At 50.8% G+C, this 26,885-nt stretch overlaps 1 protein-coding gene across 4 annotated transcripts; it reads right to left on the minus strand.

The window, feature by feature from the left end:
- Positions 1 to 26,706, minus strand: JRK (Jrk helix-turn-helix protein). Of its 4 annotated transcripts, XM_019032292.4 has the most exons (4): positions 26,601 to 26,704; positions 21,028 to 23,070; positions 15,371 to 15,493; positions 14,012 to 14,632 (listed from the first exon to the last, which is right to left on the minus strand). In XM_019032292.4, the coding sequence occupies exons 2-3, from the start codon at positions 22,606 to 22,608 to the stop codon at positions 15,404 to 15,406; spliced, it is 1,671 nt and encodes a 556-aa protein (XP_018887837.1). In that variant the 5' UTR covers positions 22,609 to 23,070; positions 26,601 to 26,704; the 3' UTR covers positions 14,012 to 14,632; positions 15,371 to 15,403. The 4 variants fall into 4 exon arrangements, with proteins under 4 accessions (XP_018887838.1, XP_018887837.1, XP_004047634.1 ...); XM_019032293.3 differs by lacking the exons at positions 14,012 to 14,632; positions 15,371 to 15,493 and adding an exon at positions 1 to 6,573 and having other exon boundaries at positions 26,601 to 26,706; XM_004047586.4 differs by having other exon boundaries at positions 14,012 to 15,493.
- Positions 26,707 to 26,885: the final 179 nt, after the last annotated feature.

The following is a 26,885-nucleotide window of genomic DNA, read 5'->3' on the forward strand; positions in this document are numbered from 1 at the left end:
TACATGGATGTAATAAATTTAATTTTAAAAAACATTAATCTCATTTTTTTCTAAGCAAACCAAAACAATAATAATATGACAACTTGATTGCATAAAAGTTTTTGGTTTTTAAAAAAATACACCCTCTTAGGCTGGGCACGATGGCTCATGCCTGCAATCCTAGCACTTTGGGAGGCTGAGACGGGCAGATCACGAGGTCAGGAGATCGAGACCATCCTGGTTAACACAGTGAAACCCCGTCTCTACTAAAAATACAAAAAAATTAGCCGGGCATGGTGGTGGGTGCCTGTAGTCCCAGCTACTCGGGAGGCTGAGGTGGGAAAACGGCATGAACCCGGGAGGTGGAGCTTGCAGTGAGCCAAGATCGCGCCACTGCACTCCAGCCTGGGTGACAGAGCAAGACTCCGTCTCAGAAAAAAAAAAAAAAAAAAAAAATACATCCTCTTACTGTGATTTACACAGACCATTCATGACATGCTTGGACTTTTTGGGTTGAGCTGAATATCCCTCTTTCATAAACGACCACTCATTTTACTGTAGGACTAAATTGATCATACAGGATTCTGTCTCATATAAAATTACTTCTCTTTAAGCTTTCTTACCAAAGTAAAACCCTTTTATTTGTATAACTTTCTTTACATCTATTTCCTGGTTTCTTTTACCTTGTTTTATATATGACCTTTAAATAAGCTTTGAATGAGACAAAAATTGCTCACCTTTTTTTAAAAGCACACAGTTTTTTTTAGAAAGAATGTTTTCCTATAAATATATTTTTTATTGGAAAATACCCAAATAATGAAATATCTGTTATTTAATTTAACTTTAGATGAGTTTGCCTACAATTATTTATCCCATTACATTTACCTAATTAATTGTTCACCTAAATTATTTATGAAAACTACAATAGTCATCATTTAAAGTTACAGAACTGCCACTGCAAAATTATTACCAACACAGTGAAAAAGATTTGACCTAACTGACTCCATCTTGCCTTGAACCTCCAAGCTGTCCTTATTCATTCCTGAGTGTAGGTCAAACTAACATTGGGAGGAACTTATAGTTTAGCTTTAAAACAAAGATGATAACAAACCCTACTGGCTGTGGACTAGACCACCTAAAACCACAAGATTAGAAGTTAATGGTAATCTTGCTAAATTCAAGATGTAGCTGTTTTTATTAAATCAATATCAATGTCTTATTAAAGATTACATAAGCAAAAAATCATTGTTTTGGGCTTGGTTTATAGCTTTGCAACCCCTATGCCAACTCTTGACACCTTATAGTATTTGGCAGGGAGAAGTATAAAATTGCTTTAAAAATGCAAACAAAAATGTATGCTGGCAATTCTCAAGACATTTCTAATATTACTTTACCAATAATTTTAAAGCTAGCTTATTTATTAAAGATTTTACTTAAGTTACATAAACTTCAAAAAGGGTTTGATTAGTATTTTCTTTTTTCCTGATAAAGTATTTGATTCAAGTGCTTTTATTTTCTTAAGCCAGTTAATCAGAGCTCTTTTATGTATTTTCAGTAGTGAAACATTGTGTATACAACACATAAATAGTCATATTAGTCATACCAATAGAAGTACATCTTGTAGATTCCTAAGACCTCCTTTTTTTCCCTTATCTTAGACTTGCAAGCTCTTGATAACCTGTTTTATTACCCTGGCAGTTGTCAATTAAATAGCCCTAAGTCTGCATATTGAAGGAAATGACTCTTAGATGAAAAATCAGACGGCAGAATTTACATCTCAAGGTATAGGCAGAAAAAGCCTGGTGGTGCTATGGGGAGATTAAAGATGCATGCCAAATCAAACATAAAATTTATAGAAATCTATCATATGATTGTGTAAGGAGACAACTTTTGTTTAAAGATTACCTATGTTCTTAACTGGATCTCTGAGCTCTAGACAGAGCCCACACTGAATCCTGGGTCTCCACAAAGGGAGAATTACTATGAGACTAAACCACACGATGCTTTTACAGTGCACTTAAAATTTTTTTTCTTAATGAAAAAAAAATTTCTTCATTAAGAAAAAATGAAGGGGAGGCAGCGGGAGTTGTACAGCAAAATAAATGTTAAATCTCAACCAAATTTTGATAGGTTTGGCTATGTCCTCACCCAAATCTCATCTTGAATTGCAACTTCCACAATTCCCACGTTATGGGAGGAACCTGGTGGGAGGTAATTGAATCATGAGGCAGGTCTTTCCCATGCTGTTCTTGTGATAGTAACTCTCATGAGATTTGATGGTTTTAAAAATGGGAGTTTCCCTGCACAAGCTCTCTCTCTTTGCCTGATGCCATCCATGTCACACATGACTTGCTCCTCCTTGTCTCCCACCATGATTGTGAGGCCTCCCCAGCCATGTGGAGCTGTAAGTCCATTAAACTTCTTCCATTTATAAATTGCCCAGTCTGGGGTATGTCTTTATCAGCAGCATGAAAATGGACTAATACCATAAATTGGTACCAGTAGAGTGGGACACTGCTGAAAAGATACCTGAAAATGTGGAAGCAACTTTGGACTGGGTAAAAGGCAGGGGTTGGAACAGTTTGGAGGGCTCAGAAGAAGCCAGGGAAACATGGGAAAGTTTGGAACTTCCTAGACACTTGCTGAATGGCTTTGCCCAAAATGCTGATAGTAATACAGACAATAAAGTCCAGGCTGAGGTGGTCTCAGATGAAAATGAGGAGCTAGTTGGGAACTGGAGCAAAGTGACTCTTGTTATATTTTAGCAAAGAGACTGGTGGCATTCTGCCCCTGCCCTGGAGATGTGAGGAATTCTGAACTTGAGAGAGATGATTTAGGATATCTGGCAGAATAAATTTCTAAGCAGCAAAGTATTCAAGAGGTGACTTGGGTGCTGTTAAAGGCGTTCAGTTTTATAAGGGAAAGAGAGCATAGAAGTTTGGAAAATTTGCAACCTGACAATGTGATAGAAAAGAAAATGCCATTTTCTGAGGAGAAATTCAAGCCAGCTGCAGAAATTTGCATAAGTAACAAGGAGCTGAATGTTAATCCCCAAGACAACGGGGAAAATGTCTCCAGGGCATGTCAGAGGTCTTCACAGCAGCCCCTCCCATCACATGTCCAAAGGCCTAGGGGAAAAAGTGGTTTCATGGGCCAGGCCCAGGGTTGCCATACTGTGTGCAGCCTAGGGACTTGGTGCCCTGCATCCCAGCCACTCCAGCCATGGCTGAGAGGGGCCAACATAGAGCTCAGGTCATGGCTTCAGAGTGTGCAAGTCCCGAGCCTTGGCAGTTTTCACATGGTGTTGAGCCTGTGAGTCCACAGAAGTCGAGAATTGAAGTTTGGGAACCTCTGCCTACATTTCAGATGTATGCAAATGCCTGGATGCCCAGGCAGAAGTTTGCTGCAGGGGCGGGGCCCTCATGGAGACCCTCTGCTAGGGCAGTGTGGAAGGGAAATGTGGGGTCAGAGCTCCCATGCAGAGTCCCTACTGGGGCATCACCACTAGTGGACCTGTGAGAAGAGGGCCACATCCTCCAGACCCCAGAATGGTAGATCCACTGACAGCTTGCGCTGTGCACCTGGAAAAGCCACAGACACTCAACACCAGCCCATGAAGGCAGCTGGGAGGGAGGCTGTACCCTGCAAAGCCACAAGGGTGGAGCTGCCCAAGACCATGGGAACCCACCTCTTGCATCAGCATGACCTGGATGTGAGAAATGGAGTCAAAGGAGATCATTTTGGAGCTTTAAGATTTGACCTCCCCACTGGATTTCAAACTTGCACAGGGCCTGTTTCAGCCAATTTCTCCCATTTGAAATGGCTGTATTTACCCAGTGCATGTACCCCCATTGTATCTAGGAAGTAACTAACTTGCTTTTGATTTTACAGGCTTGTAGGTGGGAGGAACTTTCCTTGTCTCAGAAGAGACTGGACTGTTGACTTTTGAGTTAATGTTGAAATGAATTAAGACTGTGGGAGACTGTTAGGAAGGCAAGATTGGTTTTGAAATGTAAGGACATGAGATTTGGGAGGGGCCAAGGGCAGAATGATAGGGTTTGGCTGTGTCCCCACCCAAAACTCACCGTGAATTCCCACGTGTTGTGGGAGGGACCCAGTGGGAGGTAATTGAATCATGGGGGAAAGTCTTTCCCATGCTTTTCTCCTGAGAGTAAATAAGTCTCACAAGACCTGATGGTTTTTTGAAGAGAAGTTCCCCTGCACATGTTATCTTTCTCCTTGCCTGCTGCTATCCATGTAAGACATGACTTGCTCCTCCTTCCATTCCCCCATGATTGTGAGGCACTCCCAGCTACATGGAACTGTAACTCCATTAAACCTCTTTCTTTTGTAAACTGCTTCAGAGGATGCAAGCCCCAAGCCTTGGCAGCTTCCACATGCTGTTGAGCCTGTGAGTGCACAGAAGTCCAGAATTGAAGTTTGGGAACCTCCACCTAGGTTTCAGAAGGTGGATGGAAATGACTGGATGTCCAGGAAGAAGTTTGCTGCAGGGGCAGGACCCTCATGGAGAACCTCTGCTAGCACAGTGTGGAACGAAAATGTGGGGTGGGAGCCCCCACACACAGTCCCCACTGGGGCACTGCCTAGTGGAGCTGTGAGAAGATGGCCATTGACCTCTAGACCCCAGAATGGTAGATCCACAAACAGCTTGCACCGTGTGCCTGGAAAAGACACAGACACTCAATACCAGTCTGTGAAAGCAGCCAGGAGGAAAGCTGTTCCCTGTAAAACCACAGGGGCGGAGCTGCCCAAGACCACAGGAAACCACCTCTTGCATCAGTGTGACCTGGATGTGAAACATGGAGTCAAAGGAGATCATTTTGGAGCTTTAAGATTTGACTGCACTGCTGGATTTCAGACTTGCATGGGGCCTGTGGCCCCTTTGTTTTGGCCAATTTCTCCCATTTGAAATGGCTGTATTTACCCAATGCATGTACCCCCATTGTATCTAGGAAGTAACTCACTTGCTTTTGATTTTACAGGCTCATAGGCAGAAGGGACTTGCTTTGTCTCAGATGAGACTTTGGACTGTGGAGTTTTGAGTTAATGCTGAAGTGAGTTAAGACTCTGGGAGACTGTTGGAAAGGCATGATTGGTTTCGAAATGTGAGGACATGAGATTTGGGAGGGGCTGGGGGTGGAATGATATGGTTTGGCTCTGTGTCCTACCAAAATCTCACCTTGAATTGTAACTCCCACAATTCCCACATGTCATTGGAGGAACCCAGTGGGAGGTAATTGAATCCTAAAGTCAGTCTTTCCTGTCTTGTTTTCATGATAGTGAATAAGTCTCCAGAGATCTGATGGTTTTAAAGATGGGAGTTTCTCTGCACAAACTCTCTTTGCCTGCTGCCATCCATGTAAGATGTGACTTGCTCCTCCTTGCCTTCCACCATCATGAGGGCTCCCCAGCGATGCCAAACTGTAAGTCCATGAAACCTCTTTCTTTTGTAAATTGCCCAGTCTCGGGCATGTCTTTATCAGGAGCGTGAAAATGGACTAATACAAACACATTTCTAAGTGTCTAAACTACAGTCTTCCTTAAAAAACCAGGGTAGTCTCTGTTGCAATAACTATTTTAGTTAAAAAAATCAGGTACACAATACAAAATTAAGTGGTTTAAGGACTGAAACAAACTTGTCTGTTTAAATTCTTGGGGTTCCATAAGGAAAAACAGAGGTTTCTCCCCCAAAGGGAGTCTAGCACCTTCTCCATTTTCTTTAAGGAACTCCACGCTATTATAAACTATTTTAGGTCCCCCGTGCAGCAGAGGGTGCAAGAGAAAGGAGAGACAGCAGAAGTAAATGAAGAAACTAGAATTGAGTCAACTGAGAAGAAAAAAACCTTTGTTCAAAAAAAAGACAAGGTTCTAAGAGAGGAAAAAAACAAAAAAAAATGACGGTCCTTTAAAAACAAACACATACACACATTTTGGATGTTAACTTTAATTTATCTGACTTTCAACCATTGAGCTCCTTTAAATAAAAGTTTTAAAATCTCATTACCATATTGCAGCTAGGACAAATTGCTGCCATTTCAGAAGTACCAAGTATCAAACCAGAAAGGACTTGATTTAGGAACCAAACCCAGCTGTCATGCTGAAAAAAAAAAAAAAAAAAAAAAAGGAAGGCAGAACCCTAGGCATTGAACTGCACTGTGGGGTAACAGCCATTGCTTTCAGTTTGGCCTGGCTAGCAAAAAGTGGTCTTGTTATGTAAATAAAGCCCCTTAAGTAATGAAAATCAAAAATCAATCTTTTTTTTTTTTTTTGGTGGGAATTTAGCCACTTCAGAGGCCTTGTTCCCCATAATTTGAAAGTTTCCTTCAGATTTGATCAAGTCAGACAGAACTGGTCAAACCCAATGGGAAAAAGACTGAAACAACAAAAACAGAAACAAACAACAAAGAGCAAAGCAAAACAAACAATTGCACCACTTACATCATTACTGAGTGCTCTAACAGTAAGCAGAAATTAAGACTAGCTGGCTGTTAATTTTAACTTTAGCCAAGACAAACCTCAATTCAGTTACTTACCTAGGGATGGATCTCAGGCTGAAGACTGCTCTCCACCATCCTAGAAGCAGGAAAAAAACCCTTATCTTCCCTGTTGGAAGTGAGCTCAAACTCCATAAAGGAGTTACCTGCCTCCCATCATCATAGAAGCAGGAAAAAACTTGCCTGTCTTGTGTTGGAAACAAGTAAAACTCCAAAAAAAGGGGGGGTGGCGGGAGTTGTACAGCATAAACATTAAATCTCAACCAAATTTTGGGAGATCAGGGATTTTCTGGAGGGGGTGCTTCCAGGCCTCAGTAAATTGCCCTATTGGTTTGAGCCATAAAGATAACTCGAGCTGGTACTAAGCACTCATAGGAGATTTTTTCAAAGGTCAGAGGCACCTCCACTCAGAATCCCTTTGTGATTACCAAAATATGAACCCAGAAAATCTGAGACAAGTTTCAGTTAATTTAGAAAGTTTATTTTGCCAAGGTTGAGGACACACGCCCATGACACAGCCTCAGGAGGTCCTGACAACATGTGCCCAAGGTGGTCAGACCACAGTTTGGTTTTCTACATTTTAGGGAGATATGAGACATCAATCAACATATGTAAGATAAACATTGGCTCAGTCTGGAAAGGCAGGACAACTCAAAGTGGGGCAGGGGCTTCCGGGTCATAGGTAGATAAGAGACAAATGGTTGCATTCTTTTGAGTTTCTGATTAGCCTCTCCAAAGAAGGGAATCAGATATGCATTTATCTCAATGAGCAGAGGGGTGACTTTGAATAGAATGGGAGACAGGGAGGGGCTCATTCCATAGGCCCCTCCCCACCAAACTTGAAAACTCTTCACCTCTGAATTTTAGGGGAGGCTGATTTAAGTAATAACTGCTCTAAGCAGTTCTCAGCTTGACTTTTCCCTTTAGCTTAGTGATTTGGGAGCCCCAATGTATTTTCCTTTCACATAATCAATTTACAGAACAAGAAAAAAGAGAAAGAGAGGTGACCTATAGCTGGAGAAGTGGAAGCTGCAGCTGCATGCTGCATGGTTATGCCACACAGCCACATTTCCTTCTAGGCTCAACGTCATTTCTAGGGTTCCAAAAAGTGATGATGTTCATTCATTTTTTACACCCCTCTGTGAAGGCCCCAGTACTGGCCCAGACTGGCCAGGTACCCCACAGTGCAGAGGGATATGCAGCGGCTCATCCATCAGCAGGCAGACCATGGTGAAGAGACCTCTGCAAAAATTTTAAGTGCAAGAGATCTGACCTAACCAACTCCATCTTGCCTTTAACCTCCAAACTGCCCTTGATCACTTCTGGGAGTGGGCCAAGCTAACTTTGGGAGAAATTTAGTTTGTAATTTAAATGATAACAGCCCTTCCCATGACTAAACCACCCTCGTAATACTAATGAAAGGCCACCAAGTTAAGAGGATGAGAGGGGCCTGGATTCTGCTAAGATGTAGGGATAAACAATTACTCTTGTCCCAGAGGCTACAAGATTTTCAACTTCCCCAATTACTCCTGCAGATAACATCACTATTGTAGAACCTAGGATTGGCCTTTTAAGATGTATTTTCAGACAGGGTCTCATTCTGTCACCCAGGCTGGAGTGCAGTGGCAGAATCATGGCACAGTGCAGCCCTGACCTCCTGGGCTCAAGCAGTCTTCCTGCCTCAGCCTCCCAAGTACCTGAGACCACAGGGACGTGCCACCACTCCTGGCTATTTTTTTTTTTAATGTTTTGTAGAGAAGAGGTCTCACTATGTTGCCCAGACTGGTCTCGAGCTCCTGGGCTCAAGCATTCCTCCTGCCTCAGCCTCCCAAAGTGCTAGGATTACAAGTGTGGGCCACTGTGCCTGGCCACACTTTTGCATTCCTGACACCAAATGGCTCTACTGGGACCAGCAGACCAGCAGCTCCTTGGTAGCTCTCACCCAAAAGTGGACTCAGTGCACAAGGACCTTTTCTACACCCCTATGATTGCATCCCTAACCAATCAGCAGCATCCATTCCCTAGGCCCCTGCCCACCAAACTGTCCTTGAAAAATTCTCACCTCTGAATTTTAGGGGAGGCTGATTTAAGTAATAAGAAAACTCCAGTCTCCCATTTAGCTGGCTCTATATATATTCAACTCTTTCTCTACTGCAATTCCCCTGTCTTGGTAAACTGGCTCTATCTTGGCAGTGGGCAAGAAGTACTCATTGGGCAGTTACAGTAGGGCTGACTGGCACATGAGAGTGGTGGGACTGAGAGGCCTGGGAGCCTCCACCCTGCAGGGTCTGCTGATTGGTATCAAACCAAATAAACCACAAGGTCGGGGGAAGCTGCAGGGGAGGAGCAGCAGGAAGGACACTGCTCTGCGGCCCAGCCCAGAGCACCCCCACATGGTGTCCATGGCCATTCTAGTGTACCCTGACCTCTCACACTACTCCAACCCTCACAGCACACCTGCTGCCCTCCTGGGGTGCTGGCCTCCCTTCAGGGAAGGGGAGATTCTGGGCTTACAAAGACCAGGACAGTGGCCAGAGGAAAGATGTGACAGGCCCTGGCTCCCTCCCCCCTGATGTCTTCCCTCTGCAGCCAGACTCCAGCCACTCCTTGCTAAGGGTCCAGCCTGATTCTGCTGAGCAAGGAATGTTTGTGAGGCTCCCAGGCTGGAGGCCAATGTGGTCCCTGTGTCTTGGTGGGTTCCTGTCACCCTACCCCCAGGGCTACCCCAGAACAGGCAATTCAAAGAAGAGGGCTGTACCCAGGGCTCAGGAGCACAGACTCCCACCAGCCCTCCTCAGCTGGCAGAGCCCACCTGACCTCCCTGGGCCCTCCCTGGCTGGCTCAGCTCTCTCACTGGGCATCTGGAGTCCTCCCCACCCCAGAGTCAGGCACAGCCAGTGCAGGTGCCACCTGCTTAATGCTGTCCTGCCCAGGCGCCCTGCCCAAGCCCCCGGCCACCCCCCAGCTCAAGGGTCAAGGGGCACAGCCTCCTGGGTGCTGATTTGCTGCAGCCAAGAGCCTCAAGCTGCCCCAGGCCCTCCTCAGTGAAGATGAGGCCAAGAGCAAGCAGAAGACCTAGGCCTCCCAACTGAGGTGCCTCTCTCAGCAGAGAGCTGCGCTTCTGGAGAAGGTCAGCTGCGGAAGCTCCTTGCCCTGCCAGCCTCGGGGTCCCTTCTGAGGCTCTGCCTGCCCCAAGGTGGCTTTGAGGAGGCCTCCCCTGCTCAGCCTCCTATGGCGGCTTCAAGGGCTTCTCGAGCCACAGCTGGAGCCACGGGGGCTGCCCTCAGGTGACCACCCCCAGGCTGGATCCCTCTCTGCCTTTGCATGCCCCCTTGAGATGGGTCCTAGTAGTGTCAGTTCTCCTTCCCCAGCAAGGGCTGCTCCAGGTTACTGCCCACACAGAGACCCTGGGGACCAGCACTGACTTCAGAGGTGGCACCATTCAATGTCCTCTAGTGGTGACCTTGCTGTGACCGCTGGCCTGGGGCCCCTGAAGAGCTGACACCCCACAGACACCATGTGTTAGGCGCTGTGTGAAGGTTTGGCCCTGCAGAGTGGCCCCACACGAATCAGACATTCTTGAGAGTGAAAGGGGTGTTATTAGTAATTGTTCCAGGACAACAGGTGCCACCAGGACTGCCCAGGGAAAGCAGGACACAGCAGCACCCCAGGCACATCCAGCTCAGCACAGCAGGAGGCTGGCAGACACAGCCAAGGCAGATGTCTCCAGAGGCCAAGAAAAGCGGGGAATCACAGGCAACAGGCAGGGGAAGGGATGCAGTGAGATCCTGGGCTGTGGAGTAAAACGGCTCCGGACTCCAAACTCTGTGTCCCTGACCATCCCTGCTGCTCCTGAGCCTCAACTGCTCATCTGTACAATGGGGATGGCACTAGTGACCAGCCAGGTGTCAGGAAGATTAGACGAGTTAAGTGCCACCAGAATGTGGACAGCACACGCCCCACTAAGCGCGTTCTGCCTCCTGTCGTCTTGGGTCCTCTCTTCCTCCTTTGCTGCTTTTACACTGGGTATTTTCCAATGTAGCGTTTTAATTTAATGATTTTTTCACTCTATTTTCTAAATTATTTCTTTAGTGGTTGTTCTAGGGATCACCATTTACATTTTATCAGAATCTACTGTGGATCTGCGCTAATTCCAGTGAGAGACAGAAATGCAGCTCCTGTGCAGCTCCGCCCCCTTTTCCCTTCTGTGGTATTATCGTTATACATATCACATCTCTAAATGTTACAAACCCAGCAGTATGTTGTTATTATTATTATGTAATGTTAAGCTTTCTAAAGAAGCTGGGAGACAAAAGAAGACCAAGTACATATTTATAGCTTTTGCTACATTAACTTTCCTTTTTATCGTTTCGGCTTCTCTTTATCTGTTCTGTGAATTTGAGTTACTAACTGGACTTACTTCCTAGCCAGGTTATTTTGCTTTCACCCATCTCCTTTGGGTTATTATTGACAAATACATTATATTTCTGTATGTGATAGGCCCAACGTTATACCCATATTGTTTTATACAATTGCTTTTTAAATCAATTAAGAAAGAATAAATGTGCACTTATACTGTTTTATACAATGATACAAGTACCTCTGCAAGTGTTGTTTTTAATGTGGATTTAAATTACCTTCTGGGGTCATTTGCTTTCAGCCTGAAAGACTTCGTCTTTCTCATAAGGCAGGCCTGCTAGCAACAAATTCTCTTGGCTTTTGTATGTAGTATCTGGGATCATCTTTAAATTGCTTGCTTGCGGATTGACTGATTGACTGATTGAGACAGAGTCTCACTCTGTTGCCCAGGCTGGAGTGCATTGGCCCCAATCTCGGCTCACTGCAACCTCTACCGCCTGGGTTCAAGCAATTCTCCTGCCTCAGCCTCCCAAGTAGCTGGGATTACAGGCACATGCCACCATGCCAGGCTAGTAGACAGAGTTTCGCCATGTTGGCCATGCTGGTCTTGAACTCCTGACCTCAGGTGATCCTTCTGCCTCAGCTTCCCAAAGTGCTGGGATTACAGGCGTGAGTCACCATGTTCAGCTGCTTAAATTTCTGAAAGCTAGTTTGGTGGATATAGGATTCTTAGTTAATAGGTTTTTTTGTTTGTTTTGAGCACTGTGAATATATTATCCCTCTACCTTCTGGCCTCCATTGTTTCTGATGAGAAGTCAGCTGTTGATCTTATTGGGGTCCCTTTGTAAGTGATAAATCATTTTTCTGTTTTCAAGATTTTCTCTTTGGCTTCCAGCAATTTTACTATAATGGGTCTATTTGTGGATCTCTTTGGTTATCCTACTTAGATTTCATTGAGCCTCTTGGACTTGTAGGCTAACATTTTTCAAAAAATTTGGGGGTTTTTCAGCCATTATTTCTTTAAACATTTTTTCTGCTCCTTTCTGTCCCTCCTCTCTTCTGGTTCTCTAAGTTTAAGTTGGTGCAATTTGTATAGTATCATACATTTCTCTAAGGCTCTTTTCTTTACTCTTTTTACTCTGTTCTTTGGATTGCATAGTTTCTATCACTCTATCCTCAAGTTCACTAATTCTTTCTTCTGCCAGTTGAAATCTACTGTTGAGCTCAGCTCACCTAGTGAATTTTTCATTTCAGTCATTGTACTTTTCAACTCCAGAATTTTCATCTGGTTCTTTTTATTTATTTCGAGACAGGGTCTTGTTCTGTCACCCAGGCTGAAATGCAGTGGCACTATCACAGCTCACTGCAGCCTTGACCTCCCAGGCTCAAGCAATCCTCCCACCTCAGCCCCCTGCGTAGCTAGGACTACAGATGTGTACCACCACACTGGTTAATTAAAAAAAAAAAATTGTAAAGACAAGTTCTCACTATGTTGCCCCAGGCTGGTCTCGAATTCCTGGACTCAGATGATCCTCCTGCCTCAGCCTCCCAAAGTGCTGGGATTACAGATGTGAGTCACTATGCCAAGCCTGTCTTTTTTGTTTTGTTTCTGATACAAAACATGTAATTCTACCTTCTTAATCTCCATTTGAGGCAATATGGGCTCACACCTTCCTTTAGTTTTACCACCTTTAGTTCTTTAATCATGTCCTTTAGTTCTTAGACCATATTTATGATGGCCACTTTGAAACCTTTTTCTTTTAAATCCAGCATCTTACTCTACATAGGTAGTTTCTATTACCTGCCTTTTCCCCCCAGTGTATGGGCCATACTTTCCTGTTTCTTTGCATGCCTCATAATTATCTGTTGAAGAGTGGACATCTTAGGTACCTACTGTAGCAATTCTGGATACTAGCCAACCCAATCTCGGACTACTTTCCTACTTTCTTTGCTTAGTGACCAGCTAGACTATTTTAGTGGCATCTATTTCCCACCCCACATCCCAGAGCCTCTGAATGCATCTCAGTTTTTCTCCTCAGGAGCACAGCCTAGGTTATGCCCTCAGTCACCCTGGATGACAGTGGTTTGAAAGTGTTGCAAAGCTCTTTGTTGTTTTCCCTGACCACATCCAGCTGTTAAGCTCCACTTAATGACCAGCTGATTGTTCTACTGTTTTAAATGCTGCCCTAGACATAAACTGCTTCACAGGTTAATCCAATCAAATTTGGGCTCCTTTGAAGGGATAGTTCCTGAAGTTAGTGTCTGTGATACTTTTACCAGCCAGACTATATTTTTGGCATATATCTCCAATAAATCTACTGATTTACCACAGTTGCCTTTCTCCATCACTTCCACTGTTTTTGAGAGCACCCTTAGGCTTGAACTTTACATCCTTACAAATGAAGTCAGTTCCTGTGGGGAAGAATGTGGAGCTCTCTGTTCTATGGCCTGCTTCTCCAGTGGCTCTGCCGTTTGGGGTGGGGACAATGCTGTATCTCCCCAACTTTGGGAGCTGAGCGTTTGGTGGGAGGGGAATCAGCAATACCAGGTGTTCTGGGCTTGCCTCTCAGTGTAGACTCCCCACTCTACAGGTGAGGCCCACTAAGAGTCGTTGCCTGCCTCCATCCCTCACACCCTCAGCTCACCTCATAAATCTATCTTGTGCCCAGCACTGCCATGAGGAAGAAGTTCTCCAACATTATGTCTCTGTGGAAGCCTCTGGGGAGGGCTTAGGAATTGCCACCTCCTCTAGTGAAGTCACTGCCACATCCGCGCAGCACACAGAACTTCACGGACCTGAAGCAGGCTGGAAACTCTGCTCTCTCCTTACAGAGACTGGGGGAGCTCAGACATAATTGCTGGAGAGGGCATGAAGGCACAAGGCCTGAGCTGACTTGCACTGCTAGGTGAGTCCTATACTCACTCACCCATCCTCTACAATCATGCTACCCAGACCCCTTGTAACTAGTTGTACTCATATGACTGGGACCTGGCTCGAGGGACAGGAGCAGAAGTGGTGTGCTTTCTGGAGGCAGACACAGTGGTGGGGATTAGAGCAGGTGTCCTGTAACATCTTCAACCCTGTGGCTCCCTTCATGAAATACACATGGCATGTCTTGGTCTGTTTGCATGGTTATAAAGTAACACCTGAGGCTGAGTAATTTATAAAGAAAAGAGGTTTATTTGGCTCACAGTTCTGCAGGCTGTACAAGCAGCATGGTGCCAGCATTTGCTTCTGGTGGGGGCTTCAGGGAGCTTCCACTCATGACGGAAGGCAAAGGGCAGCAGCATCACATAGCAAGAGAAGGAGGAAGAAGGGAGGGAGGTGCCACCAGGCTCTTTTTAACAAACAGTTCTCACAGAAACTAATCAAGTGAGAACTCACTTGTTACCACAAAGATGGCACCAGGCTATTCATGAAGGATCCATCCCGATAACAGGAACATCTCCCACCAGGCCCCACCTTCAACACTGGGGATCAAATTTCCATATAAGATTAGAAAGGGACAAACATCCAAACTGTATCATGGCAGAAGGAGCCTGGCTCTGCCAGACAGTTGAGCTGTTTCATTAGCCCTGATTTCCCTTCTCAACTAGTATGTGTGCAAGCACTGAACTGCTATCTTGTGTACACAACTCCAGGGTCCCTCTGTTATTGGCGCTGGGTAGGGTATGGTGGGAATCCTCCAGGCCCTGGCCATGAAGTGCTCCGTATTTATCGCCTCTGTCCGGGTCATGGTGGGCAGGTAGGTCTGCCTCCCCTTCTGGACCAGGTGAACCTTAACAATAGGTGCATGTTTTACTCATTCCAAGTCCCCCAGGGGCCTGGCCCATGACTGGCACTGAGGAGTTGGGGGCAATGGCAGAACTGCCTGGACCTGAAGCAGGCTGGAACCTCTGTTCTCTCCTTACTGCCTGTCTCAGTCAGTTTGGATTGCGATAACAAAATACCACAGGCTAGGTGTCTTAAACAACATAAATTAATTTTTCACAGATCTGGGGACTGAAAGTCCAATATCAAAGGCACTGGCAGTCTGGTGTCGGCTGAAGGCTTTCTCATTTGCAGATGGCAATTTTCTATTTTATTTCCTTTTTTTTTTTTTAGCAATAAGGTCTTATCATGCCTAGGCTGGTCTCGAACTCCTGGACTCAAGCAATCCTAATGCCTTGGCCTTCCAGTGCTGGGATTACAGGCGTGAGCCACTGCACCCAGCTTGAAGATGGCAGTTTTCTTGTATGCTCACACAGCAGAAAGTGACCTTGCTCTAGTTCCTTCCTTTTCTTATAAGGACTCAATTTCATCGGGGAGCCCCACCCTCACGATCTCACCTAAGCCTAGTCACCTCCCAAAGGCCCCACCTCCTAATACCACCCTCCTGGGGGTCAGGGTTTCAACATATAAACTTTGGGGGGGACACAAACATGCAGTCCTTAACACCATCGTCATGGAGATGGAGGCCACAGACCTACCAACACCCATAACCTCAAGGGCACTGGTGGGGACAGAGGGGTCTTACCCAGCACTGCCATGTGGCAGAAGTTCTCCAACATTATGTCTCTGTAGAGGCCTCCAGGCAGCACTTAGGAATTGCCAACTCCTCTGGTGAGGTCACTACCACATCCTCAAGGCCCACAGTCTCCTGAAACAACAGAACTTTGCTGCTTCGTGGAGGAGCGTCAGTATGTCCACACCATAGGGGTGTAGTCACTTCCCTCTGCCAGGGAGAATGGTGGAGGAAGAATGGATTCCTAGTGTATTTTTTCTCTTCAGAATTGACAGCCCATCAAGGCACAATGAAATAGAAAAAAGGCTGGCCAGGTGCCAAGTCCCAGCTCAAGCCTGGCAGCTCCTCCCACTGAGCCTCATGGTCACCCCAGAGGACAGGCCTTCCTTTCACACACATCAGAAATAGGGAACCCAAGACCTCGAGAGAGGAAATGGGCCCAGGGACATGCCTTGGCTTGGGGTGGCTTAGGACCAGGGCAAGACGCCTGACCCCAGAGCAGACCACGCTGACACCGGGCAACACATTCCCTGCTCTGGACCTCAGTTCCTTTGGCTACTAAGGAGGCCCAACGATCCTCGCCTGTGCGGGACGGGGCTACCTGCAGACATAGAGGGCCTTTGAGCACCTCGTAGCTTGCTTCCCAGCCAGCCTGGGTGTGGAAATGGCCGTGCTGACAGGCTCTCTGCGATAGGGCCCAGCCATGGCCAGTGGGCCTCCCACAATCTGCCCCTGGGTGCAGGGCCTTCAGCAGGGAGGCCATCGTGCTGCCTTAGAGACCAGGACCCAGCAGGGGCCATACTCAGATTCAGAGGCTCAGGACCACCACGGAACTGAAAGGAGGTTCAAGGCCTCAAACAAGAGTGGCCCCTAAAACAGTTGGTAAAGGAGTGTTTTCACCTCTGTTTACAGCTGAGTGCACTGCTCAAGGTCATGCAGCTGGTGAACGGCAAGGAGTGAGCAGTGGAGAACGTGAGGCTGGTCATCAGGAGCAGGTAGCCCTGGGTCTCCCTCTGCCCTCAGCAACTTCACACCTGCACCTCCCTAGGCCCCGGTCTCATCCCTAAACAGGAGTGACCCCACCTCATTTCATGTCATCATCACTGCCCTGCAAGGGAAACAACAGATGTGCAAGGTCTGAGGGTCCATGTGTGGAAGCGGAGGCCAGAGCTGACACCACATGGGCAAAGGAGTGGGCATGTGGGGCTGGGAGCTGGGGCTCATGTGGGAGGCTGGTGGCTGCCATGGCTGCAGCTCCTGGCCCTGCGGACAGCCAGGCCTGGGGTCTACAGGAGCTGGGCAGGGAAGAGGACAAACAAGGTCTCACAGGTCCATTCTCCCCAGCCTCCCAGTAGGCAGCTGAGTCCAACGCAGTGCCCGAGAGCTCAGCCCTTGTCAAGGAGAGTCCTCGAACCCAGAGGGGGCTGGGTAAGCAGCAGAAGTGCAGAAGCCCCGCCCAGGCCCTGCCTCCCAGGCCACCACCCACCCCTCACGGCTGCCACACCCATCAGCCCACGACTGTCCACATCCTGACCCCTACCTACCTCATGACCTCCCCGACCCTGATCTCCACACCTGACCCCAAAGCACATTTTGTTATTTTTTTTTTTAGAGATTAGGTCTCTCACTCTGTCACCCAGGCTGGAGTGCAGAGGCCATAACTCACTGCAGCCTCAAACTCCTGGGCTTGGGGATCCTCCCGCCTCGGCCTCCTGAGTAGCTGGGGTTACAGGCACATGCCACCACACCTGGCTCATTTTCTTTTACTTCCTGTAGAGATGGGGTCTCCCTATGTTGCCCAGGCTGGTTTCAAACTCCTGAACTAAAGTGATCCTCCTGCCGTGGCCTTCCAGAGTACTGGGATTTCAGGTGGGAGCCACCACACCCGGCCCCTCAATAAGCACATTTATGTGGGGCATGAGGTGAGGTCCCTGAGGTGCAGTGTGGACGGGTCTTGATTTGTCCCAAGTTGTCGCTGCCTTGTGCCACAGCCTCCCAAGAATGGATGCAGTCTACACCTTCTGCAAACCCCTGCCTCAAACCGTGTCCCTCCAGAAGCACATCCAGCCACTGGGATCCTGAACCTCCTCCAAATGGACTTTAACTGGGGACAACTGATGACAGTCCTCCAACCCCAACTAGCTGGGGAAGCCGTGGGCAGGGGCTGCGACTTTCTTTCTTCCAATCAACCCACCACTAGCAATCAATCACTTGGCCCACTGGATAAGAACAGTGGCCTGCGACGTCAGGGGCAGCCCACGTGGTCTCCATCGCGTGCTCAGCCATGGCTGAGCACGAATGAAGCGTATGGAAGTCACGCACAGACAGGCCCAGGGCAAGGTCTGCTCTAGACCCTCCTATGCAGGAGACAGACAACTTCCAGGACAGCGTGCCTGGGGTGCCCACAGAAGGCCAGGCTGGCGCAGGCAGGACAAGTGTTCTGTAAACCAACCCCAACGTAGAAGGGGCTGAAAGACCACCTACCCATCCTAACCCCTGAATTCACCATGTCACCCTGAAAGTATGGCCTCTCCTGGGCATCCCGAGGGATGGGAGCTCCCAGAGTGAAGGCTGCCCGTCCCGAGTGAGGACAAAGGAGCGCCCTCAGGCCTGAGCACTCAGGGGTGCCACCCCAAAGATGAAGGCAGTGGTGGAAAGAGGTTCTATTAGCAGGCTGGAAGCAGCCACAGAGGTTCCAAACCATATGACGCAGCACCTGCTGCCCCACTAGCCACGGGAGAACGGAGGCTGCAACTTGCAGGGGCACTGTGAGAAGACAGGGAGTGGCTCCAGCCCGGTGCTCACAGATAAAACGGGGAGGCATTTAAACAGGACCAGAGACTTTCACGCTCTGCTCTGGCAAGCTCCAGGGCTTCCCAGGGGCCTCAGCAGCCCCAGAAACAGAGTGAAGAGACACAGCCTCACAGAGCTGTGCTGTGGTGTCCGGTACAGCGGGGCTCCATCTGAGAGGGCTTGGGGAAAAAGATTCTGAGGCTAAAACATTCAACCACTTGAGCTTCTGAGACTGGTCAGGAAGTGAAAACAAAGTGCTCGGAGGACACGGCAGTCTCCATAAAGCGTTCTGGGGGACAGGATGGAGGCAGGAGGTATGCACCAGGCAGCTGGGCCCAGCAGCTCAGAGATGAGTACGCTCTGGGCTCCCTAAAAACCCCACTCCAGCAGCGAGCCCAGGTGAGGAGGGGCTGCAGGAGGAGCAGGGCCCGACTCCCCTGGGTGGCACAAGGGATTCCAGCCACAAGGGCTGCACCTAGAGTCAGGCTCCAGGCCTTGCTGCAGTTGGTCTGGAAGAGGGGCACCCTGAGGACACAGCCACTCACTGGGGACAAGCGCCTACCCATCAGCCCAGCACAGTCAGCACAAGAGCAGGTCAAGAACGGGAAGAGCTCAGGTCCTGAAGAGCTACAGTCTGACAGGGACAAGCCATGTCCAGAGGACTCAGGAGAGCCAGCCAGGAGCTCGGCCAGCTGGCCTGCCCATGCCCTCCCCAGCTCCACCCACCCAGGATGTCCTGCTGTTTCAGAGCCCTCGGGACATGTTCTAACCTCCTGTGTTGCCTCAAGCAGCTGCAATCCAGCAGTCTCAGTTAAGAGGCTCTGCTAGGAGTGACACGTGAGCCCAGAAATGGCACAAAGTACACGGATGTGCAGAAGTTCCCCAGACAATGAAGCAAACAGTGCAGGTGACACCATAAAGACAATGGGACACAAATGGGAACTGGGACTATCGTTCAGCACCGAGATCTTTAAGAACTATTTGGCTTTTATAATCTTCACACATGCATTCAAAGCAAGAAACACACACTTCCAGGACATAGGTAGGGCTCTGTCAGCAATGACTTTTGCCCCTGTATCTACAGAGATGTGAAAGTACGAGAAACCACAGCGAGCCAAATCCTCTCTCATGAGAACAGAGGTTTCAGTGGAATCAACAGCAGACGCTGGAATGCAAACTATGTGCTGACTCGGCCAAATGATATGAATTTAAGAGAGGAAAAGAATTCAAGGGCAAAGCACTGAAAATAACATAGCAAGAAAAACCTATTTAGGCCGAGTGCTGTGGCTCACACCTGTAATCCCAGCACTTCAGAAGGATGAGGAAGGAGGATCGCTTGAGGCCAAGAGTTCAAGACCAGCCTGGGCAACACAGTAAGACCCTGTCTCTACAAAAAAAATAAAAAGGTAGGCGTGGTGGTGCGTGCCTCTAGTCCCAGCTACTCAGGAGGCTGGGGCGGGAGGATCACTCAAGCCAGGGAGGTCGAGGCTGCAGTGAGCTGGGATCACACCACTTCACTCCAGCCTGGTCAACAGAGTGAGACCCTGCCTCAAGAAAAGAAAAGGACAATGCACCTATTTTATGCTCGCTGAAAGACGAGGCTAATCACTGTGGACACAGGGCGTTCTGGAATCTCAGCTGCAGGCAGTGAGTGTTGCCCGTGAAATGGAGATGCTGCAAAGCAACTACAGACATGGAGAAAATAACCACATCCTCTTACAACCGCCTCTGTGAAAACTGACCAGGACAGACAACTCCTCCCCAAAAGTATTACTAACGTGCTAACGGCTGGGGATAAGAGCACACATACTGCTAGAAATCTAAGCAGCCTGTTTTACTGTTTTCAGTGACTTACGTGCAAACCTAAGAATAATCTCTGAATGTCTGATCAAGACGTATTCATGTAAAGGCCGTAAGTAGGAAATTCTGGGCAACATGGTACATTGGACTCTGAGCCAAAATGCCAAAATACCACACAGGGTCCGTGTCCTCTATCCGGGTGATGAGCAGGGCCTGGTCAGCCACTCCTACTTTCTTCCCAGAAAGGAACTCTACCAAGTCAACTCTCCGTGGGGCCCCCCAACATCTTGGGGCCAGAGCCCATGGGACAGGATCTGCGGGTAACAGAGGATGGTTCCAGAGTCATTCTGCTGAATGAGGCCACAACTGATGTGAGACGTGCGGCCTGTTCAGCCGCTAGCAGGCCAAGAACTGAGTCCCAGCTCTCGGGCCATCGGACCTCAGGCAACCGTGCTCGGGGTCCACCCAACACGGGGATGGCCGCCAGCCCAGCAGATAGAGCCTTCTGAGACGAAGCCTGTCCAGGGGCGGTGGGCATGGCCTCCTGTCGGCCTGGAGGGCAACTTCTCTCCACGTGGACAGACAGACATCTCCACCCTCTGATACTGCAACGATCAGCCAGCGAACACGAGGCCAGATCGGCTCAGCCTGGCCCCCATTCCAGCCAGGGTGTGGCTCTGGCTTGTTCTAGGCTAGGGTGGACCCTTCCAAAACATTTCCTCACTTTCAGATGACACGGCAAGTGATAAAATAAAACCTGTATTGACAGGAACCTCGGGCACAGACCGTCCTGGGCACCTGAGCCACACCCGTGGGCGACCCACTCCTGGAAGGGCTCTTGAGTGTCTGCACATGCCCTCCTGCCTCAGGTGGGGTCGGGGCACAGGACCATGCCACTCCAGGGTGTGGGGAGAAACAGGGCAAGTGGACAGGGCAGGGCAGAGAAGCCATCAGTTGTCACCTGCTGTGGATGAGCAGGGCAAGGGAGACTGAGCTGTGGCCCCACAGCCACCAGGGCCCTCCTGGAGGGCTTCAACCTTGACCACAGCCCCGAGGGCACCAGGCCGCCTCCTCACCTGCTGCTGGCTCCGGAACACGGCACGCAGCGCCCGCAGCTGCCCCACTTCCTGCGCACTGAAGCATGGCTGCCGCTCCGCAAAGCGCAGGACTGCGTCAAAGGCCACGGCCGCCTGCTCCCAGGCCACCTCCTCGCCCTCGCCAGGATCTCCTCCGCCGTCCTGGTCAGCTTTCGGAGTCTTTTCTGAACTCCACACAACCTCTGCTGGCGACGTGGCAGCAGGGGGCCGTCCCCCTTCTGCCTCCCTTCCCGCTACACCCCAGCTGGCGGCCTGGCGCTGGCGAAGCTGGCCCGGGCAGGAGGAGCCTTCCTTCACAAGCTCCAGGATGTGTGCAAAGGACTTGTTGTGGGGCTTCGCTGGGAAGCACTCTGCCTCCACCTCCTCCTCAGAGGAGGAGCCTTCAGCAAACACAACCGACGGCCACAGCTTCCTCCAGGCCCGCCTGAAGACGTGGCTAGGGACTGCGTTCCAGGCACAGGCCACACTGAATATGGCATCATTCATGTTGTAGCGGGCGTGGGGGCCCTGCAGGGGCGCCGGAGGGTTAATGAAGTTCCTCATGAAATCTCTCCGAATGCCCTGCTCCATGGGCTGCACCAACGAGGCCACGCTGGCAGGCAGGAAGATGGTGAAAACGTTACTGGACACCAGCTCAGCCTCCTGCGGGTGAGCCCGGGAGCTGTCCAGCAAGAGAACGGCTTTGCTGTCTTCCGGCAAACCTATGGTTCTGAAGTGCTCTCTCACCGAGGGCACAAAGATATGATGGAACCAATCGGAAAAAATCTCCTTGTCCACCCAGGCGTTCCCCTGGGCCTTATAGGCGACGGGCAGGTGCTGGATGCCTTTGAAAGCCCTGGGACCGCTGCACTTCCCGATGGCCAAGGGCTTGAGCCTGTGGGAGCCCGTGGCGTTGGCACACATCAGCACGGTCAGCCGGTCCTTGCCCTGCTTGAGGCCAGGCACAGCCCCGCCTTCCGGAGTGGGATTTGGCAGGCACCGCCAGAAAAGGCCGGTCTCGTCAGCGTTGTAAACCTGCTCGGCGGACAGCCCGTGCTCAGCAGCCAAGCTCCTGAAAAACGCACAGAACTGCTCCGCGGCCTGGTGGTCGGCTGACTGCTTTTCACTGGACCCATCTAGCTTTTTAATGCCATGTCTGGCCTTAAAGCGCCAAAGCCACCCTCCGGAGAACACGCAGGGCTCAGTGAGCTGCATCTGCTCATAGAAGTCCTTGGCCTTCTCGATGAGCATGGGGCCTGACACGGGGACGCCCTCGGAGCGCTTCCCCAGGAACCACTCGTACAGGACGCGGTCCAGGTGCTCCAGCTTGGGCGTGTGCAGCGTGCGCCGCTGCTCCAGCGCCTTGTTGGAGTCCGAGCTGGCGAAGAACCGGAGCAGCTGCGCCTTGTGGGCCCTGATGTCGTAGAGGGTGGACATGCCCACATTGTACTCCTGCATCAGTGCCTTCCGGCTCTCGCCCTTCTCCAGGCGCGTGCAGATGTCAATCTTCTCCTTCAGTGTCAGCACCACCCTCTTCCGCTTCTCTCCTCTGCTCTTCCCGGCAGCCGGCTTGGAGGCCATGGGGAGGGGTGGCTGGTCCTAGCACTTGCAGGACACACGCCTGGCCTGGGCTGCTGCCACTACTTCCCTCTCCTCCTGCTCCCCTTCTGGGGCTCCGTCTCTCCCTCTCCACTCTGCCTGCCTGCTCTGCTGATCCTGAGCACGGGCCCCAGTCCCTCTCGGGTTTCTCACTCCACACACTGCACCTCCTGCCTCAGGTATCCCTGGTCTTCCAGGCTCCACACACCTAGGCCTTGGCTCCTGGCAGTGCAGTCAGCTGCCAGTTCTCTCTGTGGAGGAGGTGACCCTGTCAGACTCCCCTCTGCTGCTCCACACGGCTGGAACTCCGGCCTTCTCTGTGGATACTATGGCAGCGGCTCCCCTCAAACTGACCAGGTTTGGGGTGGTCGAGGTTTTACCGCATAAGCAGCAGGTGCCTCTCCAGGGTCCACAATGGTATCTCCAGGCACAGCACTTCAGGGGCTGGAAAGCAGAGGGAAGAGAGAGGAAAGTGATGGGGCGCGCCCAGGACACACATGGCATCCTCACGACTCTCCTCACTGGGACACTCCAGCTGAAACTCAAGGGCTGTTGAGAGGACCCATGCAAGTGCTAGCATGCACCGTGGGGAGAGGGTGGCCCCGGGAGCAGCCCAGCCTGCCCAGCCCCTGCATGTGCTGCTCAGGTGGACTCTGCCCAACTCCCACCAAGCAAACTGAAGCCATTCGCTGGGGCTGGAAACGAGACGTGGCTCTCATAGGAGCAGCCCAGCCTTTCCTGGGGAAGCGCTCAGGCAGAAGCCATCAGAGGAAGCCAGGAAGTCCGATGCTGGGCGGACCCAAGAACAAACCTCCCACCCACCCAGACTAAGCTTCTTGCTGTAACTGCTCGCTGGGTTGCCTGAGCTTCTCAAATCCCTTAATCCTCCCTGAGGAGCAGAGGCAGGGGTGGAGGGATGCAAGGAGGAGGAACTCCTCACTACCCTCCCCGCCAAAGATCTTACAAACCCCATCTGGAGCAGGTCTCCAAACTCCTCTCTCCGACACAGAGCCCCAAACTGCCGCTAGAAAACAAGGCATTAGAAGTTTCTCTAGAACAGCAGGCCTCAAGCTCCTCCAAGGGCTAGGAGGTGCTGCCAGTTTCTCAATCACCCTCTGACCTCCCTGACTGCACACACACAGATGCGTCTACGAGGAGCCGCAGCAGACAGACAGCTGTGACCATTCCAGGCCTCTTCCAGAGGGGACTCCTCAAGCTCAGCTCAGGGTACCCTGCCCCAGGCAGCCACACTGAGCCGCTGGTCTCTGAAACCCCAGGCTCTAGTGCTGCCTGCCCACCTGGCTCCACAACCACAGCAGGGCCGCAGAGCCTGCCAGACATGGACGGACACGGACACACACACACACACACACACACACACACACACACACACACAGCCACCCAACCTCACTCACACATACACGCTCAGAGGACACAGGAACAAGCTAGCCCAGAGCAGGAACTTCTTTAGCATTTGCTAATTTGGGAGGCTCTATGAACAAATGACTAATTTACGCCAGAAGCAAATGCCAGGACACCTGATAGCCCCCTGGGAGCAAGGGTTCTTCCTGGGCCAGCTGTGCACCCTACGAAAAGCTTGCTTTTAAGTTTCATACACACCTTTGACCAATAGGAAGAAAAATGACATAGAAATGTCACAGCTCTAACCAAACACATCTTTCTGTTGGAGTTTTGAACTAACTTCTCACCCTTCTCCTATATAAAGACAATGTGGGTCATTCTCATCCCTTCTAGGTGGACAATTCCACCCTCTCATAACAACTCTGCAAAACACCCCACAACCCTCCCTACACCCGAGCCAACTGGCAGGGCACAGAGGGCGCACCCCTGTGAGGCCAGGGCAGCCTATGGAGTCAGGGCCTGCAATGCACTTCACCCAGTTAAGACACTGCTGAGGGTGGTGAGGGCAGAAAAGCTGTTTGCCCCAACACCAGGCAGCTCAGCTGGCCGCCTCAGTGTGGCGTGCGTGCTATGGGCAGGGGTCTCCCTGCCCTCACTCCTCCGCATGCCAGCAGTACTTGAGGATGGACTCCTGGAGTTCCCACCTCCCTCCCGCGCCCTTACCATAGCTGCTTCTGCCAACTCCATGCGGAGCGTGTGGCCAAAGGCCTACTTACATGTGGAGCACAGAAACTGAGCCCTTTGAGGCCAGAGCTCAAGGGAAATGAGGAGTGCAATCAAATGCAGCAAAAGCTCCAAAGAAAAATTATAGGCTTGTTGGCTGCCACCTCTGGGTGAGTACTGTCCTCTTCTGGAGTCAGTTTCCTGGTCTGCAAAATGTGGGCTGGTCCCTTAAGGATCCTGCATTGTTCGCTGAGGGTGACGGTGTGACGTGTGTGCGGTCTGGCACAGCACAGTGAGCTATGTGCATCGCACCATGGGGAACAGGAGGGAAGGCAAGGCCACAAACCACCCTCGAGATGTTTAATATGAACCCGCTGTAGAAAAACTGGGGGAGACACGGAATCCCACAGTAGCTTATGAGGGACTAACTGGGGACTGGGATGCAGAGAAAAGCTTCCTGGAGGAGACTCAACACCAGACACGGGCTCCTCGTGGACACATCTCCATGCCTGACGTGCAGGTGTAGCAGGATGACACAAAGTGGCTGAACTTGTTTCATAAGGAATATCTGAATTTTATTTTTAAAGGAAGTTTTTGGTCTTGCAAGTGGGACAACAGTGTGTTCAGCCACTTTGTGTCATCCTGCCACACCTGCAGGTCAGGCAGGCATGGAGACGTGTCCACAAGGAGCCCGTGTCTGCTACTGAGTCTCCTCCAGGACGCTTTTCCCGGCATCCCAGTCCCCAGTCAGCCCCTCACAAGCTACTGTGGGATTCCCTGTCTCCCCGAAATTAGGGTGGTTTCTTGCCTTGCGACTGGAGAGGAAGCACTGATCCCCGAGGCCACGTGAACACGGGATGAAACGTGCAATTCTCCTGTGCCCAAGGCACAGACAAGAAACGGGAGGCCTGAGGGGCAGCGCTGGGGCTGACTCCGTCTTGTGTGAGGCTAAGAGGCCCTGAGAAACGCGGGGGGAAAGCGGGAAACAACCTTCGCAGGGGCACAGTGTGTGTGTGTGTGTGTGTGTGTGTGTGTGTGTGTGTGTGTGTTGGGGGGTATGGAGGATATGAAGGAGAAATACTCAAAAAACAAGTCGCATTCCGTACTGTGTGTGTGTGTGTGTGTGTGTGTGTGTGTGTTGGGGGGTATGGAGGATATGAAGTAGAAATACTCAAAAAACAAGTCGCATTCCGGAGCTGGGGGAAGAGGTGAGCTGGGGGTCAGAAGGAGAGTATGGGACAGAGAAGGATGGCACAGAGAAGGATGGGACAGAAAGCCTGGGGCCGTGCGCCCCGTAGAGAGCGCCCGAGAGCCGGCGCCGAGTTCCGCTAGGAGCCCTCCACGCTGGGGGATCCTGGCGCAGAGACAGCGCTGGGCTACTGGCGAGGCTCGCTTAAAAAGCGTCCGTACCCCAGGGTCCCCGTTTGTGGGTAGAAATTCAGTCTGGGACAAGAACAAGAACAAAAACAAAAATGGAGAAAAAGAAGAAAAAAAAAGTCTCGGTCTGGTTTTTTAAGGGCAAGCGGACCTGGTGACCAAGCCTCTCTGAAAGTGGAAGCGCAGGAAGGGTCCGGGCTGGGGCGTCAAGGCCAGGCCTGGCGGCAAGGGGTGGGTTCGGCTCGGGGGCCGCGCGCTCAGGCCGCGGGGGTCGCGCGGGAAGCACAGGGCTTCGGGTTCCGAGCGCGGCTCCCGGGAGGGGGCGCTGCCGCCCGCGGCTGGGTCCGGCCCCGCAGCCTCGCGACCAACCCCGCCCCGCCCCGCGCGCCCGCCTGCCCAGACTGCGGCTCCCGCCCGCGCCGCCCGCGCCCAGCAGGGACCGGAGAGCGCCCGCACCCACCCGGCTAGGCTCAGCCCGGCCGCCCAGCGCCTCAGGCAAGGACTCTACTCACCCTGCTCACCCGGAGCAGCAGCCGCCGCCGGCCGGAAGTGCCAGCCCCTCGGTTCTCCTCCAGTCCGCGCCTCGTCGCCTTCCCCCAGCTACTTCCGGGACGCTCTAGACAGGCTGGAGGACTCGGCACTCGGTGGTGTCTAGGAGCCAGACTCGGGCTTTCAAAGAGCTGGGTGGCCACGGCGGGCGTGGGAGGGGAGGAGGCCTGGAGGAGAGGAGAGCGGCAAGGGGGGAGGAGAGGAGTGGGGGGGGGGTCCCAGGGTGGGGGAGGCGTGGGAGGAGAGGA

This window comes from Gorilla gorilla, chromosome 7 (assembly GCF_029281585.2).
Source record: "Gorilla gorilla gorilla isolate KB3781 chromosome 7, NHGRI_mGorGor1-v2.1_pri, whole genome shotgun sequence".
In the NCBI taxonomy this organism is placed as follows: Eukaryota; Metazoa; Chordata; class Mammalia; order Primates; family Hominidae; genus Gorilla; species Gorilla gorilla.

What these genes read in the sequence shown, in the direction of transcription:
- JRK (XM_019032291.4), bottom strand. Translation starts at nt 22,608, where the DNA reads ATGGCCTCCAAGCCGGCTGCCGGGAAGAGCAGAGGAGAGAAGCGGAAG.